The sequence below is a fragment of the Aptenodytes patagonicus genome, chromosome 6 (assembly GCF_965638725.1).
Source record: "Aptenodytes patagonicus chromosome 6, bAptPat1.pri.cur, whole genome shotgun sequence".
In the NCBI taxonomy this organism is placed as follows: Eukaryota; Metazoa; Chordata; class Aves; order Sphenisciformes; family Spheniscidae; genus Aptenodytes; species Aptenodytes patagonicus.
In genome coordinates this window covers 45189439-45211689 of record NC_134954.1, presented here as the reverse complement: position 1 = coordinate 45211689, position 22251 = coordinate 45189439, and the positions used below count along the sequence as shown (strand labels likewise).

Sequence of the window (22251 nt, the reverse complement as noted above, 5' to 3'; positions counted from 1 at the left end):
TGTGTAGGTTATAGCTTCGCTCTTTATTTGTGCCTCTAGTAATTTAAAAGGTATCTTCAGGTGTCTTTCCTGCACTTTTGGTGCCAACAGCGTACCGGTGGCCTTGCACAGCCTCGCACAACCAACTTCACCCCTCTCCCGTTCGCTGGCCTAAACGTGCTGGAAACAGCAACGCCGCTCGCGCGTGTTTTCGGTTGGTGCTGGAGACCGGAGGAGGCCGGGCCGGGCCGGGCCGGGCCGCTCCCTGCAGCCGGCTCCCGGCCTGTTTTGTCCCGGGGAGGGACCCGTCGGCGCGGGCGCCGGAGCCCGCCCCCGGGGTGCGGCCTCTTTACCCAACGCCCCTGCGCGCGCGCGCGTGGCTCGATGCTGGGCTCCGCCCCCTGCACGGCGGAGGCCCCGCCCCGCGCCCCCGCGTGAATCAGCTGATCTGCGCCCCGGGAGCCGGCGGCGAGACCGGCGGTCAGAGCGAGCGCGGCGCCGGGTGAGGCGGCTGTTGGCGTGAGGGCGGGGGCGGCGGCGGCGAGGAGGGAGGTGCGGGGGCAGCGCGCGCCCTGCCGTGGGGAGGAGTGGAGCCTGAGTCACGTGGGGCGCCGACCTGTGCGGGGGGGGACGGGACGGGACGGGACGGGACACGACGTTCCCCTCGCCGCCCCCAACGGCTCCGCGCTGCCGTTAGTCACCCGCGCCCTCCCTTACCCCGCCAACGGCCTCCCACAGCTGGCTCCCGCGCCGGTCGGCCCCTGCTTGGGGCATCACCCCCTCAAGCCTCTCCCCTGGGAGCCGCTCTGGCAGGGCAGGTGCTGCCCTGGCTGCAGGGCAACAGGTGGGGAAAGTTTGGGGAGGTTATGAGGAGCAGCGGGGGAAACTGCTACCCTCCCCTGAAGGGAAACGGGGAGCGCAGCGATGTGGCGGGAGCCTGGTTGGCCGAAGCGCCCTGGGCCGGCCCTCCGCGCTCCCTGCGCCTCCCACACCTGAGCTTTAGGACAGGAGGTTGCGTGCTGTTGTGCTGCACTGGTGATCAGGGAACAGGCCTCTTCTCACCCAGGGGCTGAGAAGAAACTGGGGGAGAGGCTAAAGAACAGCTCTGACTGAAGATGTTGGTTATCCAACTCTTATCGCTCTCCGAGAGGCTGGTAGAGCAGAGATGTTGAGATTTATTTCTGTAGGTTCCTAAAGGACTCCTGCCTTTTGATGGGAAGAGGCCACCTAAACTTTAAATAGTATGCCCTTTATCTCCTTCCACTTTCGTTTCAAAGTCCTTTCTCTTTGCATGACTTGTTTGCTCAGGAGTAAATGCTGTTTCAACTTTCGGAGTCTATTGAGTCATAGTCCTAGCGTGGCTGCAGTATTGTTTACAGATGACGTAGCATGCTGTCACTCTCACAGACTTCCTCTTCAAGCACAAAATTATTTTGGTGAGATGCTGGGGAGCAGCTAGAGTAGTCATAGATGACTGGTAGTTGATCTCTGCTGTCAAGACTTCGCCACTGCTGTTGTAGTGCAGCGACTTATAAAAAATACCTATACTTACCATCTTTCAGTTTCTGCAGAGTTAACTGTTTTCAGAAGGGGAAGCACCTGAATATGTGCTAAATTAAGGTGTAACTTCAAAAGAAAAAGAGGAGGAAGGCATATTCAGAAATTGAGTCTCTTATGAGTTTGGTAAATTTTAAATTATTAAATATGTGCTATAACAGTTTCCTGCTGTGTTCTTTTAGCTTATACTAGGCCCCTTCTTTGTTGCGTTTTTTTTTCCTGACTCCTTTACTGTTATATCTCATTCGTTGCCATCACTCATTCACTGGAACTGCCATTAAAAGCTTTCAGCCCTCATCTGAAGGGATTGCTGCTATTTTTCAGTAGCAAGTTGTTTTGTTTTGCTCTGAGCAGACATTAATCACACAATGTTAAAAGTAGTGGTTGTACCTAGTCAGTGCTGACCAAAACACGAGGGCTTCTTGAACTGGTAACGCTTTACATGTGAACCAGTTAACAATAATAAATGGTGATACATATGTAGACAAGACTCATGTTGACAACTCTGTTTTGAATTAGGAAGCTTGGAGGTAACCTCCTTCAGAACCTGAGTAGATAATTTTGTATAACAAACAGTCTTGGTAGTGTAAGTTATCGCTAAATATGATGCAACAAATTTATTAAAAATGTGTTTGTAAATATGTAAGTAAAAATGTCTGAAAGTTGTAGAAGTATTTGTAGTATTTATTAACTGTAGCAGGTAAATAAGCATGTGAGGCTGATGGGAGTTCTAGTATTTCTGAAAGTTGGGGGCGTACCAGTTGTTCCTGTTTGGCATTGAATGTAAGATTACTTTTATACCTATGATGCTCATTGCTGAGCGGTCAATGTCCAGTGAAGGATGCAGTCCCATAGTAATGAGAGTAATGTTTACTCCACGTCATTCCCTGCCATAGCAGTTATTATGGTGTGGTAATGTTTGATTTCTGAAGAATTTGAATTAGCATTCTACTCTGTAAGTGGAAAGTATGACATCAGTGTCATGCGAGTGACCATCTGTCTGTAACACAAATCCATTTCATAATTTGGCACTATTTGGCACTCTTTGCTTTTTTTTTTTTCCTCTTGCAGTGAAGCAAAAATGTAGAAAGCAAATGTATGGGCAGAGCAGTGCAGGTGCTAGTATCATACCGATCTTCCATACCATGAGAATGATGTATTGTGCCTGGCTGTTCACTTCTATGAACATTAAACCTAATAACAATTCAGGTAATCTTAGTGGAAAAGAAATAATGTATATGTAATGCTACAACATAATATTACATAAATGTGAAATTAGGTAAAAATCAGCAAGGAAATGTGTATATTCCTATTGGGAGGAAGAAACTTTCTATTTACAATTACTTGGTTTGTAGCTGTGACCAAATGACTTGTATTTTGTACTAGCTGTGAAATGGGAATAATAGTGTGCTGTCCTAGGAGTGAATGAAAACTTGCACTGAACTTGAAAGTGATTTTAAAATGTCTTAAAGATGTCTCATTTATGGAAAGAAGACAGTTTGACTATCATTTTCCCTAATATGAATAAATGCTTAGCAATGCAACCTTAAGTGTGATTTTGTGAAGAAAACAAAATGTATCACCACCAGCATATCACTCTCTTAATTTCTAGTCCACCGGTATTGCAGGTTTCTTACTTAATAATTACACAAATCATTTTTCAGTTGGGCCTTGAAGGGAGATCTTGCAAAACAGCTAATCAGATGCCTGGCTTTAACTTTGTTTTGTTATAATCAGAAGTTTTCATGAGAATTACAGTAAATTTTTTGTGCAGTTGAAGCTCATGAAAGTCAAAGAAATTCTTTGAGCCCTTAAAAAAAAAAAAAAAAAAACCAAAACTAAATTATAGAAGCCAAGAAATTTAAGCCTCACTTCCCTGATCTTGATTAAGTATATATGATGTAAATGATACAATTGTTGATACTTTGATGACTCTGTCAATGCTCCCATTTCTTCGTCTGATTCACTGATCCATTGGATATTTAAATGTGAAGCTATAGTTCTTCACAGAGAAGTGCCAGCATTTTCAAGAAAATGAATTGTAGAGTTAAGTGGTTTTGAGTAGGCTAAAAAAAAAAATGCAAATGTCCTTACTCTGAGTGAGAACACATCACAAAGTTAGAAGTTCCAAAAATAGGCTTCCATTTTCCTTTGATGTTTCATCAACACCTCTGTTACTGAAGTGTTGCATGACAGTTTCCTTGTATTTGTGAGACTTCCCTCTGTTAATATTTTAAAAGTTAACTTTTACAGTTGTGGGTGGTTTGGGGTTTTTTTTTTCTTTTTTAGTTGAGGCAGGAGAGACAGAAGTGTCTTGAAAGCGTATCTTTCTGGTGACGAGTGTGGCTTAGTGTGTATCTGTTCCTAGAAAGTATGCTCTGCTTTTTTTTTTTTTGAGTAAGGTGCATATGACTTATCACAATACTATTCTACCATATTAATTTGATTTCATATTTTCGTGGCTCTTTATCTTTTTGTGATATGTTCTTTGCCAACCCTATTTTTAGTGTCCTGTATTTGGAAAACTGAAAACGTTTGGTATGATGTGTTGCTGTTTCTGTCTATAAAGGTCTGTTTGGTACTTCATTATTCACAGCAGCCTAGTGAAAGTGTTGGGATTTGTGTTAGTTATTTCAATTATTTATTAATTAGATGATTACTTTTCCAAGTGTGAATTGAAACTTCTGTATGCAATTTACAGCTTTGCATATATTGTCTCTTGTAATCAAGACTGGCCATATTTTATTTCTATTTTCTGTATGTAAGAGCTTCAGACTACTCATTCTGGATCTTTTCTTGGCGATATATTGTTTTAAAAGACTATTAAATAATTTATTTTCTGGTTTTATTACAGCGGATATCAGACAGCAACTGTAATAAAGCAAAAGGGTCTAAAGAATTTATGTATGAAACTTATTTGAATACATATGATTACACGCATGCATTAATGTAACTAAAATATTTAATACTTAGTCTAGTAAAGCAGTGGATCAAGGAAAATTAATATTCTTTCAATATTAAAAAGCCAAACAGATTGTAAGAAACAAAGATTAACTGTAGCTTTGGTTTATTACAAAAAAGTAATACAAAGTTATCTTCATGAAGATAGAAAGGTGTGAGGGTGAACTTGCAAAATTCAGAATCTGAAAGGATAAAAGCGTAAATAGAGCAGCCACTTTTTTCTCCTTGCCTTCCCTGGTCTTATCATATCTTCATAGATACTTTGCTACGAGTTTGCATGAAAAATATTTTGAACTCTTAATTGGCTTTCTGCATTTCTGGACAGGCTTTAATAGAACTGTACCTTTTAATGGTGATACGTGTTTTGGTTCAGGAATACAATTACGAATTCAACTCAAACATTTTCTGTTCGTACGAATCTGTTTACCTTATAAATTTAGCTTGAGCATAGAATTCTATCTTATATTAGACTGAAAATGGACCAGTTATCCTGCTTTGATGTTTCTTGAGTGGTATACTGAGAATTATAGAGAGAGTTTGATGTTAATTTCTGCCTTTGAACTAGGTTTTGTTCAGTCTGTCCTTACAATAGACCTATTGTGAGAAGAGTAGGTAGGACAAGTCTGGCTGTTTAGCTTTTGTCTGCCAACTCAGTGTGAGTGAACTAAATACTTCAACCATCCTAGTGTTGTGGAAGCGCTTATTTATTTAACATTGGATCTAAAGCTTTGCTTCTTGTTTATTGCTTTTTTTTTTTAGGCTTAACATTGTTTGTAATTAAATAGCTGGTTTTTATGTTTTACAGTTTGTGGAAATTATATTGTTCCTTTTGTAAGAGGAATGATTTGGTGGTGATGGAGTGCTGCCACTGACAGATGGACTCACAGGAAAGAAGGTGAGAATGAGCAGCTAGGTGAAGCCACAGAGGCTTCCTGAAATATGCCAGCCCATGATTGTCCTGTAAAACTATTAAGTGGTGTCAGCATACTCTTTATGTAACTTACAATAAAGGGAAGAAGGGGAGTAACTTAGCTTTAGTTTCAGTTATGTCTGGAACACTCAACTTACTACAACAGCAACTTATTTTTTAAATTGATTGTTGAAACTTGTGGAGGGATAGCCATAGGCTGGAAAATTGAAAGTAATGTTCTCTGGTGAACAGTAAATCATATCTGTTACCTGCACCTGTGAATTTTTATTCTGGACCAATAGCCCTGCAGGAGACTATTCTTCTGCTCCGTGTTTCTTCCACTAAGATACCTGACAGAGGTCAGATGTTTTGGGGGTGGAAAATTAGTGTCTTGTAATAAATCCTGGTATATGACTGTCCAAATTTGTCTTACACTGTTCTCTGAAGACTTATTAAATGGATAAAAGCCCAAATATCAGGCTTTGAACTGAATTTAATGCATAGTATGTTGATGAAAACTCTCTATATTACTGTGCTGTGTTCTTTGGTGTGCTTTGCCCATCTGAGTAAAATCCATATTTTGATTTTAGCTAAATATCCTAACTATGATGTTGGATTTTTCTAACTTTTTTCTGGCCTATGTATTACTCAATTGGTTCCTTTTTAATTTACTTCTATTCTAAACACGAGTCCTATGTATTTAAAATGCAAGATGGACTCTGTGTTTTAATACTGTGTATGTTGTTTGGATTAAATTACTTATGTGAATTTTAGAAGAGTTCTTGACTGTTACCTTTTTGTTGATTTTTTCTTTTTTTTTTTCTTTTTCTGTTATGTGGAAAAAGAAGAGAGATTGGGGATGGGCACAGGAGCAGAGAGAGACATAATTCCATCTCTTAGTTATTCTCATCTTGAATGTTTCAGAGGCAGATTGTGCAAAGGTATTGTTCATCCTGTGCACCACAATTAGCAAAATTTTTAGTTTAAAAAATCAGTAGTCTGCATGAATAGGGCCTTATGGCCTTTGAATGTGCTACTTGCATAAGTTGTCCACAATGTGGCCTGTCAGACTATCTTTTTCTGGGTTTGCTTCAGTATTGGAATACATTTGGGGTTTTGTGCCCTTTCTTCTAGACAAAGATTGCCATTTCGTCAAAGCTCTTCTCGCTACCTTATATATATTTAACTTCACAAGTTCATGCAAAGCTGCAAGAACTGATTTATGTGGGGAGTAAATGACTCTATTGTTGGCAAATAAGGAGGTAAACCTACTTTTTCCTGCAGGGTAGATAACAATCTGTTTTATATAAAGTTTTAAATGAATTTAAAGAAAACTCTTAATTTAACTTGAAATGCTGTCAGTCTATATTGATGTTTAAAATGACTTTTTGTGTTTGTTTAAAGCAAGCGATTCCACAAATTGTTGAAACTGTGTGCTTGTTGTCAAAGTTCTGAGGAATTTCTTTCTGCTGAATGGGAGAAGTTGCTGACTGAGCATTCAAACCAAAGTGTGTTGAAGTGTTAAACCAGCTTTGGATAGTTCCAGTCACTCCTGCAAGCCCAGATACTTCCATTGTGTTTCAGGATCTTTTTTTTTTTTTCTTGGTTCAATTGATTTGCATGACTGGCTCATTTGAATCTGAGAAACTCATTAAGAATTAAAAGAGGGAAAAAAAAAACCCAAAACAAAACCTCATTTTTCTCTCTAAAGGTAGAAATGAAAGTATATAGGATGAGCTCTTATAGGTTTAATGTTTTGAAGACACTGAATGGGAGCAATCGGTTCATGGTAAAATCTGCACACAGTACATCCTTTGCTTAACATTTCCTTTAAAAGTAAGTAATTATTTGAGACATTTATGTGTATTTCCAGCATACTTGATTTTCTGTGTAACTGATAAAAACATGGTTATCGGGCTGTTTTTCCTGCATTTTGATTTCCAAAAGCTGAATAATACAAAATATGAATAAAACCTAATGAACCAGAAATGTTCCTTCTGCTTTCTAACACAGAAGAGTTAACATTATAAATATCACTGTTGAGATAGGAATAGAGTTGCTTACATGTGGATAGAACTGATGCAATGATCTCCCTCAGCATACAATAGCAGAATTGTGTATTAATTTGATCTCCTTGCTGTGAGCAACAAATACAATATATAATATAAAGGCTATATCAGTTGTGAATAAATGTATCTTTAAGTTTACTAGTGACACGGTAAGCTGCTTTTCAGGCAGTAAAGTAAAAACGAAAAAGAAAGCTAGTGATTTCAAATAGAAGATACTTGGTTTTCATTTAAATAATATTTAAATTAAGATTACCAAATTGTAAATTAAATATGTTGACTTCCTGAAATTAAAACTAATGCCTGAACTACTAAGTCTTTCCTACATATGTGAAAAGCAGACTATACATTACTGAACCACAGAAAACTTCAAGCTGATTCTGTATTTCCTCCAATCTTTTTGTAGCTCAGAAGAGGCAGAAGGAGCCAAAGAGAGAGGCCTCGTCTATGTTTGGAAGGCTGGTTCCTGCTCTATAACTCCAGAAAGGCTTCCAGGCCTCAGTGGAAAGACTGTATTACAGGCAGCCCTTGGAATACATCATGGGTTACTTCTAACAGAAGGTAATAAACATCTTAATTGTAAAGATTCGAGGCGATAACAAACTTTAGCTGTTGTCAAGTTTTCTTCTTTTAGATTTTTTTTTCATTCTGTGTTTCATACACAACTTTTAAATAGTTAAATTTTTAACTTTGCCAGTATTTCCTTCTTAGCTATAAATTACTTTAAACTGTGTTGGAATAGAAATTATATGCATAGTGTCTTCTTTCATACTCTTTTTTTTTTCTTTTAACAATGGCTCTGCATTTCCTGTTTAAAGATGGTAGTGTAATCTGAACCGTGTTAACTCAAAATGACATTTCTTGTGATGTCTTTCATTCAAAAAAGACAGTACAGCAAGAGGCTCTCTTGATGTATAAGAGCTTTGGTTTCTGCCTACTTCTGGAAAAACATGTAGCTAATAGATGCGTTAGAGCGAGTCTTGGTTTGTGAGCAGTTTGGCACTGTGAATCAAAGTATTTCTAAAAGCCACTCCCTTTAAGTGTTTGCATAGCTTCATCCTTATTTGTACTAATCAGTGGGCATACAGTTGTAAAGACTAAACTGGAAGTTGCTTCTTTGATTTTTCTCTGATATTTTTAAAGGAAAGATTCCAGGTTATTGGTGAGCCTGCTATAAGCACCTCTCTCTATTGGAGTTGTTATGGAGCTCCAGTGGTTTTTTTAGAACATGTTTCTCTTATAATTAAAAGGACCTTTTGCATGTGTCTTCTTGCCCCATAAAGCATGTTGTTTGTGGATATGATTTACCATTTTTCTGTTGAAAACAACTGTTCATTTTAAAAACAGATTTCTGCTTTTCTTTAAAATGAGCAAAGTAACTGATCTGGCATTGCTGCAATCTTCTCAGGTAAAGGTAATGAAATTTTGGAGAGGCTGTAGTACGTCAAACCAGTGGTAAGATACGTTTACCCACCCCCGACACTTTTTCCACCTGATAGGACAATCCTATTTTACTGTAGGGTGGCAAACAGTTCAGTTTGGTGATGCTAGATCTCTGTATGGAAAGATGAGCTCTGTACTTTGTTGTGCTCTTCAAGCGTGGTTGTATGTCCTTAATATGTTGTATGTTCTTAAAACGGAAAGGACCAATAATTACACCTAACTTGGGTATAGTAGAATTTTTAGCAGAAAAGCATTACTTAGTTCAACAGTGTATGCATGCACGGGGTAGCATTAACATGAGGTATAGAACTTAACAGCAGCAATAGTAGAGAGCAACCAGCAGTCTTCATACATCAATAGCCATAGTTTTGCTGAGCCTGGGGTAAGCTAAAAGTTGATATCTGTTTATCTGAATCTCTCTTCAAATTTTTGTATTGGCTTAACTTCATTAGACTCATGCTAGGTTTTTTGTTTCTGTTTTTTGTTGGTTTGTTTTTTTTTTTTTCCTCCCAGGTGGAGAGGTCTACAGTTTTGGAAAACTGCCCTGGAGATCAGGACCGGAGGAGTCATGTGCTAATAGTCCTGTCTTAGAAAATACTTTGCTTGGACATCATGTTATTACAGTGGCAGCTGGCAGCTTCCATAATGGAGCCGTGACAGAAAGTGGTGTGGTGTACATGTGGGGGAACAATTCTGCTGGCCAGTGTGCAGTTGCTAATCAGCCATGTGTGCCAGAGCCACAACCCATCAGTATTTCTGATTCTGAAACCAGTCCTCTGTTATCAGTAAGGATTTTGCAGCTAGCATGTGGAGAAGAACACACGCTGGCACTATCACTAAGCAGAGAGATATGGGCTTGGGGGAGTGGCTGCCAGCTTGGTCTCATAACAACAACTTTCCCAGTGACAAAGCCACAGAAGGTAGAGCACCTGGCAGGACGTGTTGTGCTCCAGATTGCTTGTGGAGCCTGCCACAGCCTGGCTCTGGTACAATGTCTCCCTGTGCAGGAAATGAAGCCTATCCCAGAGAGGTGCAATCATTGCAGTCAACTCCTCATTACCATGACAGACAAGGAAGATCATGTAATCATTTCAGATAGTCATTGTTGCCCACTGGGTGTAGCACTGTCTGATAACCAACCAGAAAACCGTGTCTTCTGTCCCTCATTGGAGACCCCAGAAGGAAAAAGTGTAACAGGTAGCCAAAGTGAAGACTGTCAGAAACCACTTGTGGAAGAACATATGCTTGTTGCTTTAGAATCTGATGGAGCAAGTATGCCTTCCAGCAACGATGGACAAGAGGACAGTGGAATTTCTAGTCCTGGAAATATTCTGTTCCCAGACAAAAAAGAAGGGAAAGAGTACTTAATCAGTTTATCAGACCACTCATTAAATGAGAGCCTGGCGAAAAACATTTGCACAGAACCTGAGCAGGTTGGTACCTAGTCACTAGCTATTAATTTGCTACAACTCCTCTTGTACACGTGACAATGTTGCTCTTTTCACAAATGAAAATTGTGTTAGTTTAATGTAGGTGTGGTGGTCTGTAGTTTCGGAGTGTTTCTTCTCTGATGGTTTTCAACTTCTAAGTGGAAGAGTTTTTGTCCTCCATCCTTGTTCAATTGTAAGCCTTTAATGTAAGCAGCCTTGACAGTGCTATAGTCTCTCCCCTTTGTAGTCCACAGTACCAGAACAACACAAGCCAGTTTCCCCTTCTCTAGCTGTTTTATGATGCATGGGTTTCCCATTTGTGTGGGGCAGTAAGCTGGTACTTGTCTAATTTACCTTTAAGGTAAAACTTTCTTTTCTGTATGTAGAACAAATCCCTTACAAATCTGTCTAATTTCTCAACCAGTTAAAAATTCTAGATTGCAAGTAAAGATTGTAAAGGTAATGTTAAAGCATCGATCAAAAGGCTTCTAATGTTAATTATGTAGGGGTGGCATAAACTTATAAACAGGGATGGGAAATACATAAGTACTACTCTTTTGTGTGATGTGGAAAATGGTTCAACAACACTGTTTTGATGCTGTAGCAGAACAGTAAAGTAATAATTTCTTAATAAGGATCAGAAAATGCTTGATATGAAGGTTCAAGAGCTGTTCCTAGCTCCCTGCCAAAATACTATGTTTTCCACTATTTTGAAAAAAAGTCTTGTTTGGCATGGGAGGGAAGAAGATACAACCCAAAAGCTATCAGACAGAAAACTAATCCAAAATCTTGCAGTGCAGTCTGGCAGTCCCTACGTAAGTACTGTCCTGCTGGACGGTTTATGGTAAAGGTAACATCTCTAAGAAAAACAGCCACTCTGTGGCCCGATATGCAAAATTCATAGCAGAATTCTGAAAACTTCTTTTGTCATTTCAAGTGTTGTGTAGATATCAATTTCTTAATTTTTTTTATAGTTACAGTAAGCAATTTTTCACAATGTTTCTGAGATAAATTTCACAGTGCCTAATAAATAGTTCATTTTTGTTATCACCTCTGATCACAAAAGTATTAAAACCAAAACAAACTGTCCAGTAGCTTGGTGATTCAGCAAGTTATTTTTTCCTATTCTGAGGGAAACTTATTTCAGAGAAATAAACATTGTGTGAACACAGTTGTCCTTCCTTTTGCTTTGTGCTAATACAAATGCATTCTCGCAGTTGTGTGCCTCACTCATGCGAGAACTCCTGCAGTTAGGAAATGACTGAAACACGTAGTTTCATGCTCCCTTTCTCAACTCCTTGTTCCTGGAATATTTCCAGAGTACTGTTTCCCTCGCACCGTTCCAGGAATAAACAAGCCCAGAATTGATTCACTGAATCTTAACAGAATTGAGCATACATGTGAAGAGCAGAGATGAGGATTAAAGTAATGTTTCAGCGTTAGTAAAATCCTTTGTTTCTCTTTGCTTTCCTACACAAATGGAGTTTGCTTTTCTGTATTGTTAGGCATGCCTTTTGTAAATAGGAATGAAGTACAAATAAATAGGACCAATCCCAATCCTTTAGCCTAATTTTTCACAAAAAAGAGAAGTCAAAGATTGTTTTCCTTCTGGCAGGATAAAATGAGCTATAATATTTATGTTAATATTATTTCCCACCAGGTATTAGGTGGGAAAATGGGACTTTGTTTTAACGTTCAAACTATTTGGCAAATATCATCTTGTACGTTATTTCTTATTTGGTAGGTAAATTGATTGCTATTATAGGTAATCATGTGCTGGTACTAATAACTGCCTTCATTCAGTTTGTCCCTAGTGTGACTTGATGATTATTAGCTAAGCTTTATATGGATACAACAGTAGCATAAGGGGACACATAGCCCAGAATGCTCTTAAGATAGACCTTGCAAAATGCATCTGTGAATCACTGTTTTCCTTTTAACGTATCGAAGGGAGAACTTACCTCTCTGTAAATGCAGAATGCTCACTGATGCACTTTAATTGGTGGCAAAGAAGTTGGTAATAAGCCTAAAATTAAACCCCTTTTTATATTTGTTTGCAAAGATCCTTTTTTTTGTATTTAAAAAAAAAAACAGCCCTCTTATGGATGAGCTACAAGACAAACGCAACAGACAAAGCCCAGTCCATGTAGAAATGGTGCTTTGTCCTACCTTAAAAAATGTGACTCTGAGGAATAGATGTATACCTTAGTATGAAAAGCTTCCTCATAATGTCTTATTCAGTATAGCACATAGTTCAAATAGTGAGTGTGTATATCATCATCCTACTGTTATGTGCTGTCTGGTATGATAGTCTTCAATTTTTCTTTGGTTTTAGCCTTCTCAAGAAGAACAACTCGGTGCTTGTATCCCTGGCCCTCCAGGTACCAGCACATCTGCCTTGAACAGCTTGGTGGCCTCTTGTGCGTCAGCAGTTGGTGTGAGAGTAGCTGCTACATATGAAGCTGGAGCATTGTCTCTGAAGAAAGTAATGAACTTCTATGGCACACCTTCAAGCGAACCAGGATCTCAATCTGGTGGTGGTTCCCCAGGGCCTGAAGCTCTGAAAGACAGTCGAGAAGAGCAGGTCAGACTGGAATCCATGCAGGGAAAGAAGAGTTCCAGTTTAGTAGATATTAGAGAGGAGGAATCTGAAGGAGGGAGTCGAAGACTTTCTCTGCCTGGCTTGTTGTCGCAAGGTAAAAAAGCATGTTAGGAAAACCAAGAGACTGGAAAAGTTATAATAATGTGGAGGTTTATAACTGAAAAGAAACATATTTATTGAACATAAATCTAATAATCTACCAAAGGTGTTTATGAGTTATAAACTGTATCTTAGGACTTGAAGGCAGTGGGGGGAGTGAAGACTAGCAGATACTGCATGCTAAGAAAACCAAAAGCATAGTGGGTTTAGGAATCTTCTTTATTGGTAAAGTAAGATAAAGTGGGCACATTGTAGTAGTCTGGGCGTCTTACTGCAAAATGATGGCAAACTATCTTTCATGTAAGTTGCATAGCAGATAAAAATCTGTGTGGCCTGTAATCCCTACTGCACTGAGGTGGTTTTGAGCCAGGGATCTAGAAATATTACAATTCCCACTGCCAAACTTCAAAGTTAATGACCTTCTTCCCTCATAGATTTTAGTGTTGTTAATTGCTCTGAATGAGTGAGTACATGTTTTAGTTCTATATTGATCTTGGATCTGAGGGGAGATGTTAGGAAATACTGAAGTCTTTTGTTCGCTGCAAGGATATATTTTCTTTCAAAACATACTTTTTTTAATGTATAGTTCGTTTTGGTTCATTTGCTTCAGTATAACTGTGTAGTTCTCATATGCCTGTTATCCTTAATAGCTGGTAAAAATTAGTTGGGATCTGTCTACTTTTAACACATATGTAACTTCTGTGTATCAGTAACCTATCTACTTACATGTCAGCCTTTGCTCTCAATCTTAATTAAGACCTCTTTAAGAAGTCTTGATCAGTTATCTCAGATGGTACAGTTACTGTGTAACACACAGTCTGAGAGATATATTTATCTAAAATGATGAGCAATTTTTCTATCTCTTGGCCTGTTTTCAGTTTCTCCTAGGCTCTTACGGAAGGTAGGGCGGGCAAAAATGAGGACTGTAGCTCTGACTCCAACCTACAGTGGTGAGGCTGATGCTCTTTTACCCTCTCTGAGAACGGAGGTATGGAGCTGGGGAAAGGGGAAGGAAGGACAGCTAGGACATGGCGATGTTCTGCCAAGGTGAGATTTCTTTAAATGTTTTTTAGTAGGTCACTAGGAAATCTTGAGTATTCAACTTCTCAAATTTGGTCAACTGCCTTGTATTGTGCTCTTGTTCTTTTGCGTTGTGACCTAAGTTCCTCCAAGTAACACGTTTTATGCTGTATTGTTACTGAACATCAATCAGTTATGACTTTTCCCCTTGTATTCACTAGGAGCTTTGGTGATATTTGCACTTTGTCCAAATTGGGGTGAGGTTTATAATCAACTTTTACCCTTCATGACCTTTTTGACTAAGCTGGTTTATTGCCAAAAGACTCCATGTATGTTTGTTTTCTCTAATTTGTTTTTTGGGGAAAAAATAAAACTTGGAATTTATTTTTGTCTTAAATACCTCTGATAATCTTTTTTTTTCTCCTCCCTCCACCCTGGGTTCTGGGGATTGACAGGCTTCAGCCGCTGTGTGTGAAAAGCCTAGATGGTAAAGAAGTCATTCACCTCTCTGCTGGTGGCCATCATTCCTTAGCACTCACTGCCAAATCCCAGGTACAAGTGATTGTTATCATTTATTGCTTATCTGTGACATAATTGTCACGTTTGGTGTTTTCTAGGTTTTTGTTTCTTTTGCCTCTAAACTTTTGTTTCCATTTGTGGGAGGCAACTTGGAAGCAGTGTGGAATTTTAATTCTGTTTCTGCCAAAGTTATGCGTGTACCATCAACATTATGTTTAAAGATTGCAATGACTTGATTTGGTGCATTCTATTTCTGAAAGTGAGAAGACAATTTGAGAATATAGGAAGACAGTGGAAATTAGGGAAGTGCTTCTTGGTACATGAATCTTAAATCCTTGTGTGTGTTTGCACACTTGATGTGTTGTACTACCACAATTCAGTATGTGTCCATGTATATAAATTTACATTCTCATGTTTAGCTATGTTTCTTACAGGTGTATTCATGGGGCAGTAATATCTCTGGCCAGCTTGGTCACTTGAACTCCCCAACAACAGTCCCTCGTCTCGCAAAGGTACCTTCTGTTTTCTGTATTTTTCTTCGTTCAGTTTAGGGTCTCTTCTTCTATGAGTGAGTGCAAAGTAATATCTAAAAACTGACCTTGTTTATGTATCTGTGTGCTATATACTAATAGAACCCTTGATTTCTTTGGCTTATACTGTGAATACAATCCTTAGATAAGCTTGTGAAAATCTACCCAAGAAATCCTTTATGCAGACTTCCACTGTTTTTTGACCACACTGAAGTTCTAAAACTGAGAAATGTGACTGGTTGCATCTTCTTATCAAATTCTACTTCTACCTTATATTTGGGTTCTCTGATATCGATGTTGCAGTGCTGAAACTTTTAAATACCTTGGAACACTGTTGTTATTCTAAACATTCCTCTAGCATTTTTAGCTTTGCTAGACCATGACCATATTTATTGTTCCTTTCTGTATTTCCAGAGCTGTTTTGGCAGTGGGTTTTCTGTTTGTTTTGAACTTTTCATCACATTGAGTGAATAGCCAAATAATTATTTTGGTTTAGACCAGACCCTTGCCTATGTTCTCTGGTGCTTGTCTTAGTGGAAAACTAGCTGCAGTTTTCCTGCTTAGGCCTTATGCAAATTAATGTACAGCATGTTAACTGTCCCAAATGTATAGATTTCCTAGTTAAATGTAGAGGGGAGAATAGTGTCCCAACTTTAATCAAGCTCACCTGATGCCCATTTAAAAAAAAAAAAGATTTATAATTTAAAGACAAAAAATCAGCCACTAGAAAGAAGACTGGAAAGAAAGATAATTTTCAGTATACACGCAAGAAATGTGTTTGTTATGAGACACTGAAGTTGAAAAATTACCAGTTACTGCAATACTTGTTCTTGGCAGGTCTATTGTGTGTGTGTGTGTGTGTGGCTAGAAGAGTTAAGTAGTCTCCTCTCCTTCCAGCTTCAGGTGTGATGATTTCTAATGTCTTTTCCTTCCTCATGAATTCCAGGTGTGTGGTGATGGTGTTTGGAGTACAGCAGCAGGACTAGATCATTCCCTCTTCTTAGCAGATGAGGAAGACTTCCAACCTGGATTATATTACAGTGGCCAGGAGACAACAACAGAAAATAATCTGTATGAAAATAGCTGTACTAAGAGTCCAATTTTGTTACTGTCCTGTAGTAAGGTGAGTGATATTTCCTTTAAGTTAGTGCAAATCATACTGATGCTTTTTGGAAATAGCACAGTGCTGGTTGTTCAACTAGCTTTAAGGGTGTCAAGTCAAGTAACTGGTTCCTAGCAGTCAAATCAGGAGCACAGCTTATGGAGGGCAGAGAGGAGGCCTAATTAGTATTGTTCTCTTCCCTGCCTGTTTCTTGGTCTTTCCTTCTGTTTGAGGGTCAAGGAGGTGTTTCCAGTGTGTCTAATCCATTTCCTTCCATGTGTGCATGTTGCAGAAGTGCACCCACCACAGTCTTCATGTATTTATTCTTTGCTGCTATTGCTTTTCATTTTCCTGTTGTTTCTCAAGTGATTGAGGGCACTGCCTGCTCTATTCCATTCTGCTTCCTATGCATGTTGTTTGTGAGTGAGCAGAAGGTCCCCCTGAGTTCTGCATCGTCTCCTTCCCTCCCCCTCCCTTTCTCATGGGTGTAAAGGGGGAACTGAGCAAAGGCACCAAAATGTGCATTTGTGTGTTTATGGGAGAGAGGAGGTGCCCCATGCGATTTTTTTCATCAAGCTGAATCTCATATCTGCCTTGAAGTTGGCATGAGGTGGGGGAGTGTGTACTCTGACTGCACGTCTTCTTCCAAGTTGTTTCTATGATTTCAGACCAACCTGAGTTTAAGGTAACAAAAAGGAGATGGTGAGGGTAGAAAGCAGCTCTTTGTCTCAGCTCTTCTGGGTTTCATTGCTACTTCCCTAGATTGAGCAGAATAGCAGTTGGAGAGAGGTTTTGTGGAGGCACAGGGATTTAGACACTGGGTCCATGCATATGCACGTGCATGTGTGTGCACGCATGTGCACACATGTATGTGCGCACATAAACACACACTTGTATTCCCTCTATAAGATTGCTGACAGCCATTCCCTTCTCTTCTCTTCTCTTCTCTTGTAGGGTGACTCGTAGGCTCTTGCATATCAGAATTGGCCTGTGGGTTGCTTGTTGAAAAACTCTGGCTCAATGTTTCTAAGAAATCCTCCATTTAACAACAAAAGAAATACAAGTAGAGCTTAAACACTGCATTACTATATGGTATTGCATGTGAACCAGAACTAGTGAGGAGCCACAATGCATCAGTGGCACTTGTGCTGACCTTAGAGTAGAATTTTGCTTCCAACTACTGTGGAAAGCAAATACGTACTAATACCTACACTAATACCACTTGTATTGATATGCTGTATTCTGCATCACCCTATTTTTAAATTGGAGTGTAAAAAGAAAAATATTAAAGCTGCTGTTTTTTTCTTTTCTCTTTTTCATCTTTCAGATAGGGTACATAAGCAATGTGATAGCTGGTGGTGACAACTGTTTGGTCTTAGTAGACAAAAACGTAATGGGATATATTGCCAGTTTGCATGAGTTGGCTTCTACTGAGAGAAGGTTTTATTTCAAACTGAGTGAGATCAAATCTCAGGTTCTTAGACCTCTTTTAGGTTTAGGTAAGACCTTATTTTAATATTTTCTTTGATATTATTTCCCCTACGTTCCACAACAAATTTCTTTATGCAAAATTTAAAAGTAATTATATATTTTTAAGATAAAGCTAAGGTCTTACTCTTCTCCCCTGTTCGGATGAACTGGTGAAATATAGCTGCATTTTGACATCTGCATTATGTTATTAGTATTTGCACTTTTCCTGACTGTTTCACCTGAAATAACTTAATTATTTAAGCTGTATTTAGTCTAAAATTGTTGAATTCCTGATTCTGGATAATGTAGCCATGAGGTGAAATTGCCAATAAAACATCTAAACAGCACCTTCTGGTAATTCTCTTTATTAATGGGTGCTGCTCTTTCGTAAGGTAAGCTAAATTACTTTCTGGTCTGTTACAGATAATTTGGGCAATGCAAATACAATCCAGTTGTTGCAGGAAATGGCAAGCAGGTTCAGCAAGCTATGCTATCTCATCGGTCAACATGGAGCTTCCCTAAGTAGCTTTCTTCATGGAGTAAAAGAAGCCAGGAGCTTGGCCATCCTGAAGCATTCCAGTCTCTTTTTGGATAGTTACACTGAGCAAGTATCCAATTCCCTCTCATCTTGAGTCTCTGCAGGATTAATCCACTGACCGCAACAAGCCCTGAGTTAGGGCAAAGTAGATCATAAGGAAAACTATATAAGTAACTGTTGTGCAAATTGTATTCCTGCAATTTAAAATGTATGGAGAGTTTTACACAAACTAAGTCATTTTGTAGTGAGCTATATATTTCAAAGTCTTCACCAGTGGAGTACACTGGACAGCTTCAGCTTCCCTAGTGTAAAAATCTATGTACAAGCTCCTCTTTGGTTGCTCGACATGTACCTGTTAGAAAGCAACATGTTCATTACTTAATAGTAAGGATCCTGTAATATAATGTAATAGAGTTACCATGGCTAGGCTACTAAGTAAAGCTACCTTTGGCGGTTTATTGTAGTTACAAAATGCCTTTTCAGTAGTCATTAACTAAAAACTGTCTCCTGGAAGAACGATTCTTCTGTCCTGATATCTGCTAAATAGCTAGCATTACACCCTTCACCCAAAAGACAAAGCTGCTTTAGTGCTCAGAATTAAGTCTGAATTATCCTGGTTGTTATTTTTTAGCTTAATGCTTTTGGGAGAGTAAGTCTATGCAGTCATGCTGTTTGCTGTCTTTCTCCTCAGTAACTTTTGTAGCTGCTGGATTATTTCATCCAAATGTAGCAGAAGTCTCATCGTACTTAATACCTACAGGCTTTTGTGAAAAATACTGGCTTGACAGAGGGGAGAGTCTAAAAATGTCCTCTCTGAATGTAGTCGTGGTTACCAGACATCTGAAAATCTCTAAGGGAGCAAAATTTCAAGATCATCAACTTCAGTTGTTATGCAGTAGCATTTTGAATGTGCAGCTAGTTGCACTTTTTTCTAACACAAGCATAACAGTTAACCACTTTTACTGGGTCAGTGATAAACTTATGCCATATCACCCTAAAAGAAGCTTTCTTCTCTGTTTATCAAATGGGTTGTTCATAATTACAAATATGTATTTTCCTCCTTTCTTACTTAGTCTTGGACTTCATTTTTTCTTGTAATCTGGATTTCCAGAATTGGTTCTCACTACTCAGAAGGGTTTCTTAATTTCTTCTTCCTCCCTGTCAAAGACTGAAATACCTAATTTCTGTTCTCATTACTGCCCGTCTTCTGCTCTTCCCCTTTGCTTTCTAATGCTTTACACGTTTTTCTGTGTATGGCATCAGAACCTATGCATGCTCCTCAGCATAGTGCCTTGAGCATCTTCCAGGGATCGATCCATCAGGCAACATAAGTGTTTGTTAATTGGGCTAAGCTGAGACCTCTTCCCTTGGAGAAAAGTGTTTTTTAAAATGGTTTTCTTTTTTGGTAGGGGAGAAGTGAAAGGTAGAACATTGAGTAGCAGGAAAAGAGAAATTCCCATCTTGAAATTTCCATCTTGAATATAATTAGAAGTTAGCAGTATTAAACTGTTGAAACAGATGGCCTATTCTGTACATGCCCAAATATGGGGGAAACAAAAAATTCAAGTTTTGTTTGCAAAGTAAGCCTTCTGCATTGTGCTAATGGCAGCAGAAATGTGGAATAGTAATGCATGTTCTATCCTCCATGTGGAAAGTGAATACTAAGTGTTCCAGTAACAGAGTGTTTCACTGTTTAATATTTTCTCAAGTACTTAGATTACTTGTACAGTAGAAGATATTACAGATCTCATTGGTAAACTGTTGGAAATTAAAACAGTTTCTATTTCCAGGGATGTTCTTATTTTGTAACTGAAACACTTTTTTGTCCCCATTTTAGGTATTGTACTTCAGTAACAAACTTTCTCGTAATGGGAGGATTTATGCTCCTTGCAAAGCCAGCAATGTAAGCAAACTTTTACCATTTTTTGGAGTTTTTGATCAACTAGCAAAGAACCATACTTTAAAGTAGTGTATGTGTGTAGTAATGAGCATGCGGAGGCTGGGTCTCATCTTGCTTGAGTACAGTAATTTCTCTTCTGTCAGATGAAGAAAAAGTTGCTTTCTCTCAACTGTGACAAAAATTTAGGTTAAAATGCTGCTGAATGAGTTCAGTTACTTTATCCTGAAGGTGGAGAAAGGAGTAAAAAAAGCATAAATTACTGTGAATTCCTTGAAAAAAACGTAAATAGATTTCAGATGATTTTTTTTGAAAGCTTAGTCTTGAGGTTAAATTTTCATCATCTATTCAGTGTTTGTTAGTATTTTATTTTTCAAATGTTGCTGTCAAGAAAATACAGAACAGCAAACTAAGAAGTTGTAAGAGTAGATAGTGTGAATGCGCTTTCATTTGAATTCTTTAAGTTTATGGAAGTGCTTTAAAATGATGCAAAAATAACATTTCTGCACGTGTATCTTCTCTGCCTCTCAGGTTGCTTTACTCTATTTCATGCATAGATGCTCTTAAATGTGAGGAAGGAATTGTACCTTAAGGCCTGAGACAGTATATTTGAAATTTATAGATCATAAAGTAAAGCTTTTTTCTTAGTTCAGTAGTATTTTTGTCTAGGAAATAAAGTAATGACACTGTGCATCTTTCACTGTAGTGCTGTGAAGAAGTTGTTGCAATGAGCATATTTTTTAACTTGTCTGAGGAATTGCCAGCTTTCCTTCCTTCCTAAATTCTGTAATCTGGGAGTAATTCTGTTACAGCTGTTCATGGAGCACCTTGAATGTAGTGTAAACGATGGTATTGGAAGTTCTTTGAAACACCAGGGTACCTAATGCAAAGAATTTTCTGCACCTGAGGACCAGTGCCAAAGACTAAATACAAAAATCCCACTGCAGAGAGACACTGAGAATCTTTCTGCGTTGGTCAAGATTTTTAGGGTGACTTACAGGAAATCTTCGTTCAAGTATAAGCTTGTTTATAATTAGTAGTGAACAGTTCTGGATGCTGAAATTACTTGTACTGAATTCTTCGCATCAATTGTCACTGTCAGGTGTCACAGCTTCTCCTACTGCAACCAGGGTCTCATTAGGTGAATAACACTTTGCAGGTTCTGAAACTTCAGGGAGGAGATGTCTTAGAAGTTTTGTCCTGCTACTTGCAAAGGGAAGTCAAGAATATCTTTGATAATGATGAATTTCCCCTCACCCCCTCCCCGAGGGATACTGTCTTAAGTCAGTGGTTAATGATGTCAGCCTTTTATGGATATTCTGCAATATGAATGCATTAGAAGTAGTCCCAACTTTAAAAAAAGTGCTAGCTACAATAGAAGCTATTAATAATAGCTACCTCCATTGTTGGCAGGTTTTTGAGCATTTACTCTGAAAAAGTAGATGAGCTATACTCAGTGTTATGAATCTGTTATTATTTGACACTTTTCTACAGAGGTGTCCCTCATCCTCATCCATGTGAGAATCTTGAAGCACTTTAAAAATGCAAGCCATCCAGATGGTTAAATTTAAAATTAAGAAATATGGTCTTCTCTCTAAAGAAGACTTTATTCCTAAGGCTTGTTAAACAAGAGAGTTCTTAAATATCATTAGCTGACCTAGACAAGGTACGTTATTTTGATGTGTGAAATGGCATCTTACTAATCATGTAGAATTCTTAGGGACCCTGCTGTGCAATTCTCTGATCTGTTTCGCTGTCCCTAGAGCCTGCTTTCTCAGCCTCACCTGATTCTTGCAGCTTGTGGTTTAAATGCTTCCCAGCTGGATGTTTTAATGCAGATGTGTCATATGTGCCAGCACACGTGTGCACACAGATATGGTGAAGGAGAGGGAAAAGTAGGTTTGTTTTCCTTTTAATGAAGAAATCCTGGTTTTGTGTGCTAATGCATTGTCTTCAGAATCATTTCCCTCTTCTTCTCTGAACTAGATTAGTTCTCCCTCTTGGAAATCAGACTGAGGATTGAACAGATTTCCTGCCTTTCTTTGAGGTAGGATGTAATTTTTCTAGTTAGGGGAAAAACTGGTCAGTTGCCTTGAACAGCAGGGGTGGGGAAGAGATTATTTGGATA

At 38.8% G+C, this 22251-nt stretch overlaps 1 protein-coding gene across 4 annotated transcripts in view; it reads left to right on the top strand.

Moving 5' to 3' along the window:
* The first annotated feature begins 412 nt into the window (after positions 1-412).
* The window catches only part of ALS2 (alsin Rho guanine nucleotide exchange factor ALS2), a 42900-nt gene continuing 21061 nt past the window's right edge, over positions 413-22251 (top strand). For 2 of the 4 annotated variants that reach the window (XM_076342373.1, XM_076342374.1), the window contains exons 1-11: positions 6256-6348; positions 7885-8034; positions 9430-10349; positions 12682-13042; positions 13926-14094; positions 14523-14619; positions 15021-15098; positions 16063-16239; positions 17546-17717; positions 18112-18292; positions 20064-20129. In XM_076342373.1, coding sequence (XP_076198488.1) covers positions 6267-6348; positions 7885-8034; positions 9430-10349; positions 12682-13042; positions 13926-14094; positions 14523-14619; positions 15021-15098; positions 16063-16239; positions 17546-17717; positions 18112-18292; positions 20064-20129 — 2453 coding nt within the window. In that variant the 5' untranslated portion in view covers positions 6256-6266. Of the gene's footprint in view, positions 482-5302; positions 5393-6255; positions 6349-7879; positions 8035-9429; positions 10350-12681; positions 13043-13925; positions 14095-14522; positions 14620-15020; positions 15099-16062; positions 16240-17545; positions 17718-18111; positions 18293-20063; positions 20130-22251 lie in introns of those variants that run through there. The other 2 variants (XM_076342376.1, XM_076342375.1) reach the window with 2 other exon arrangements.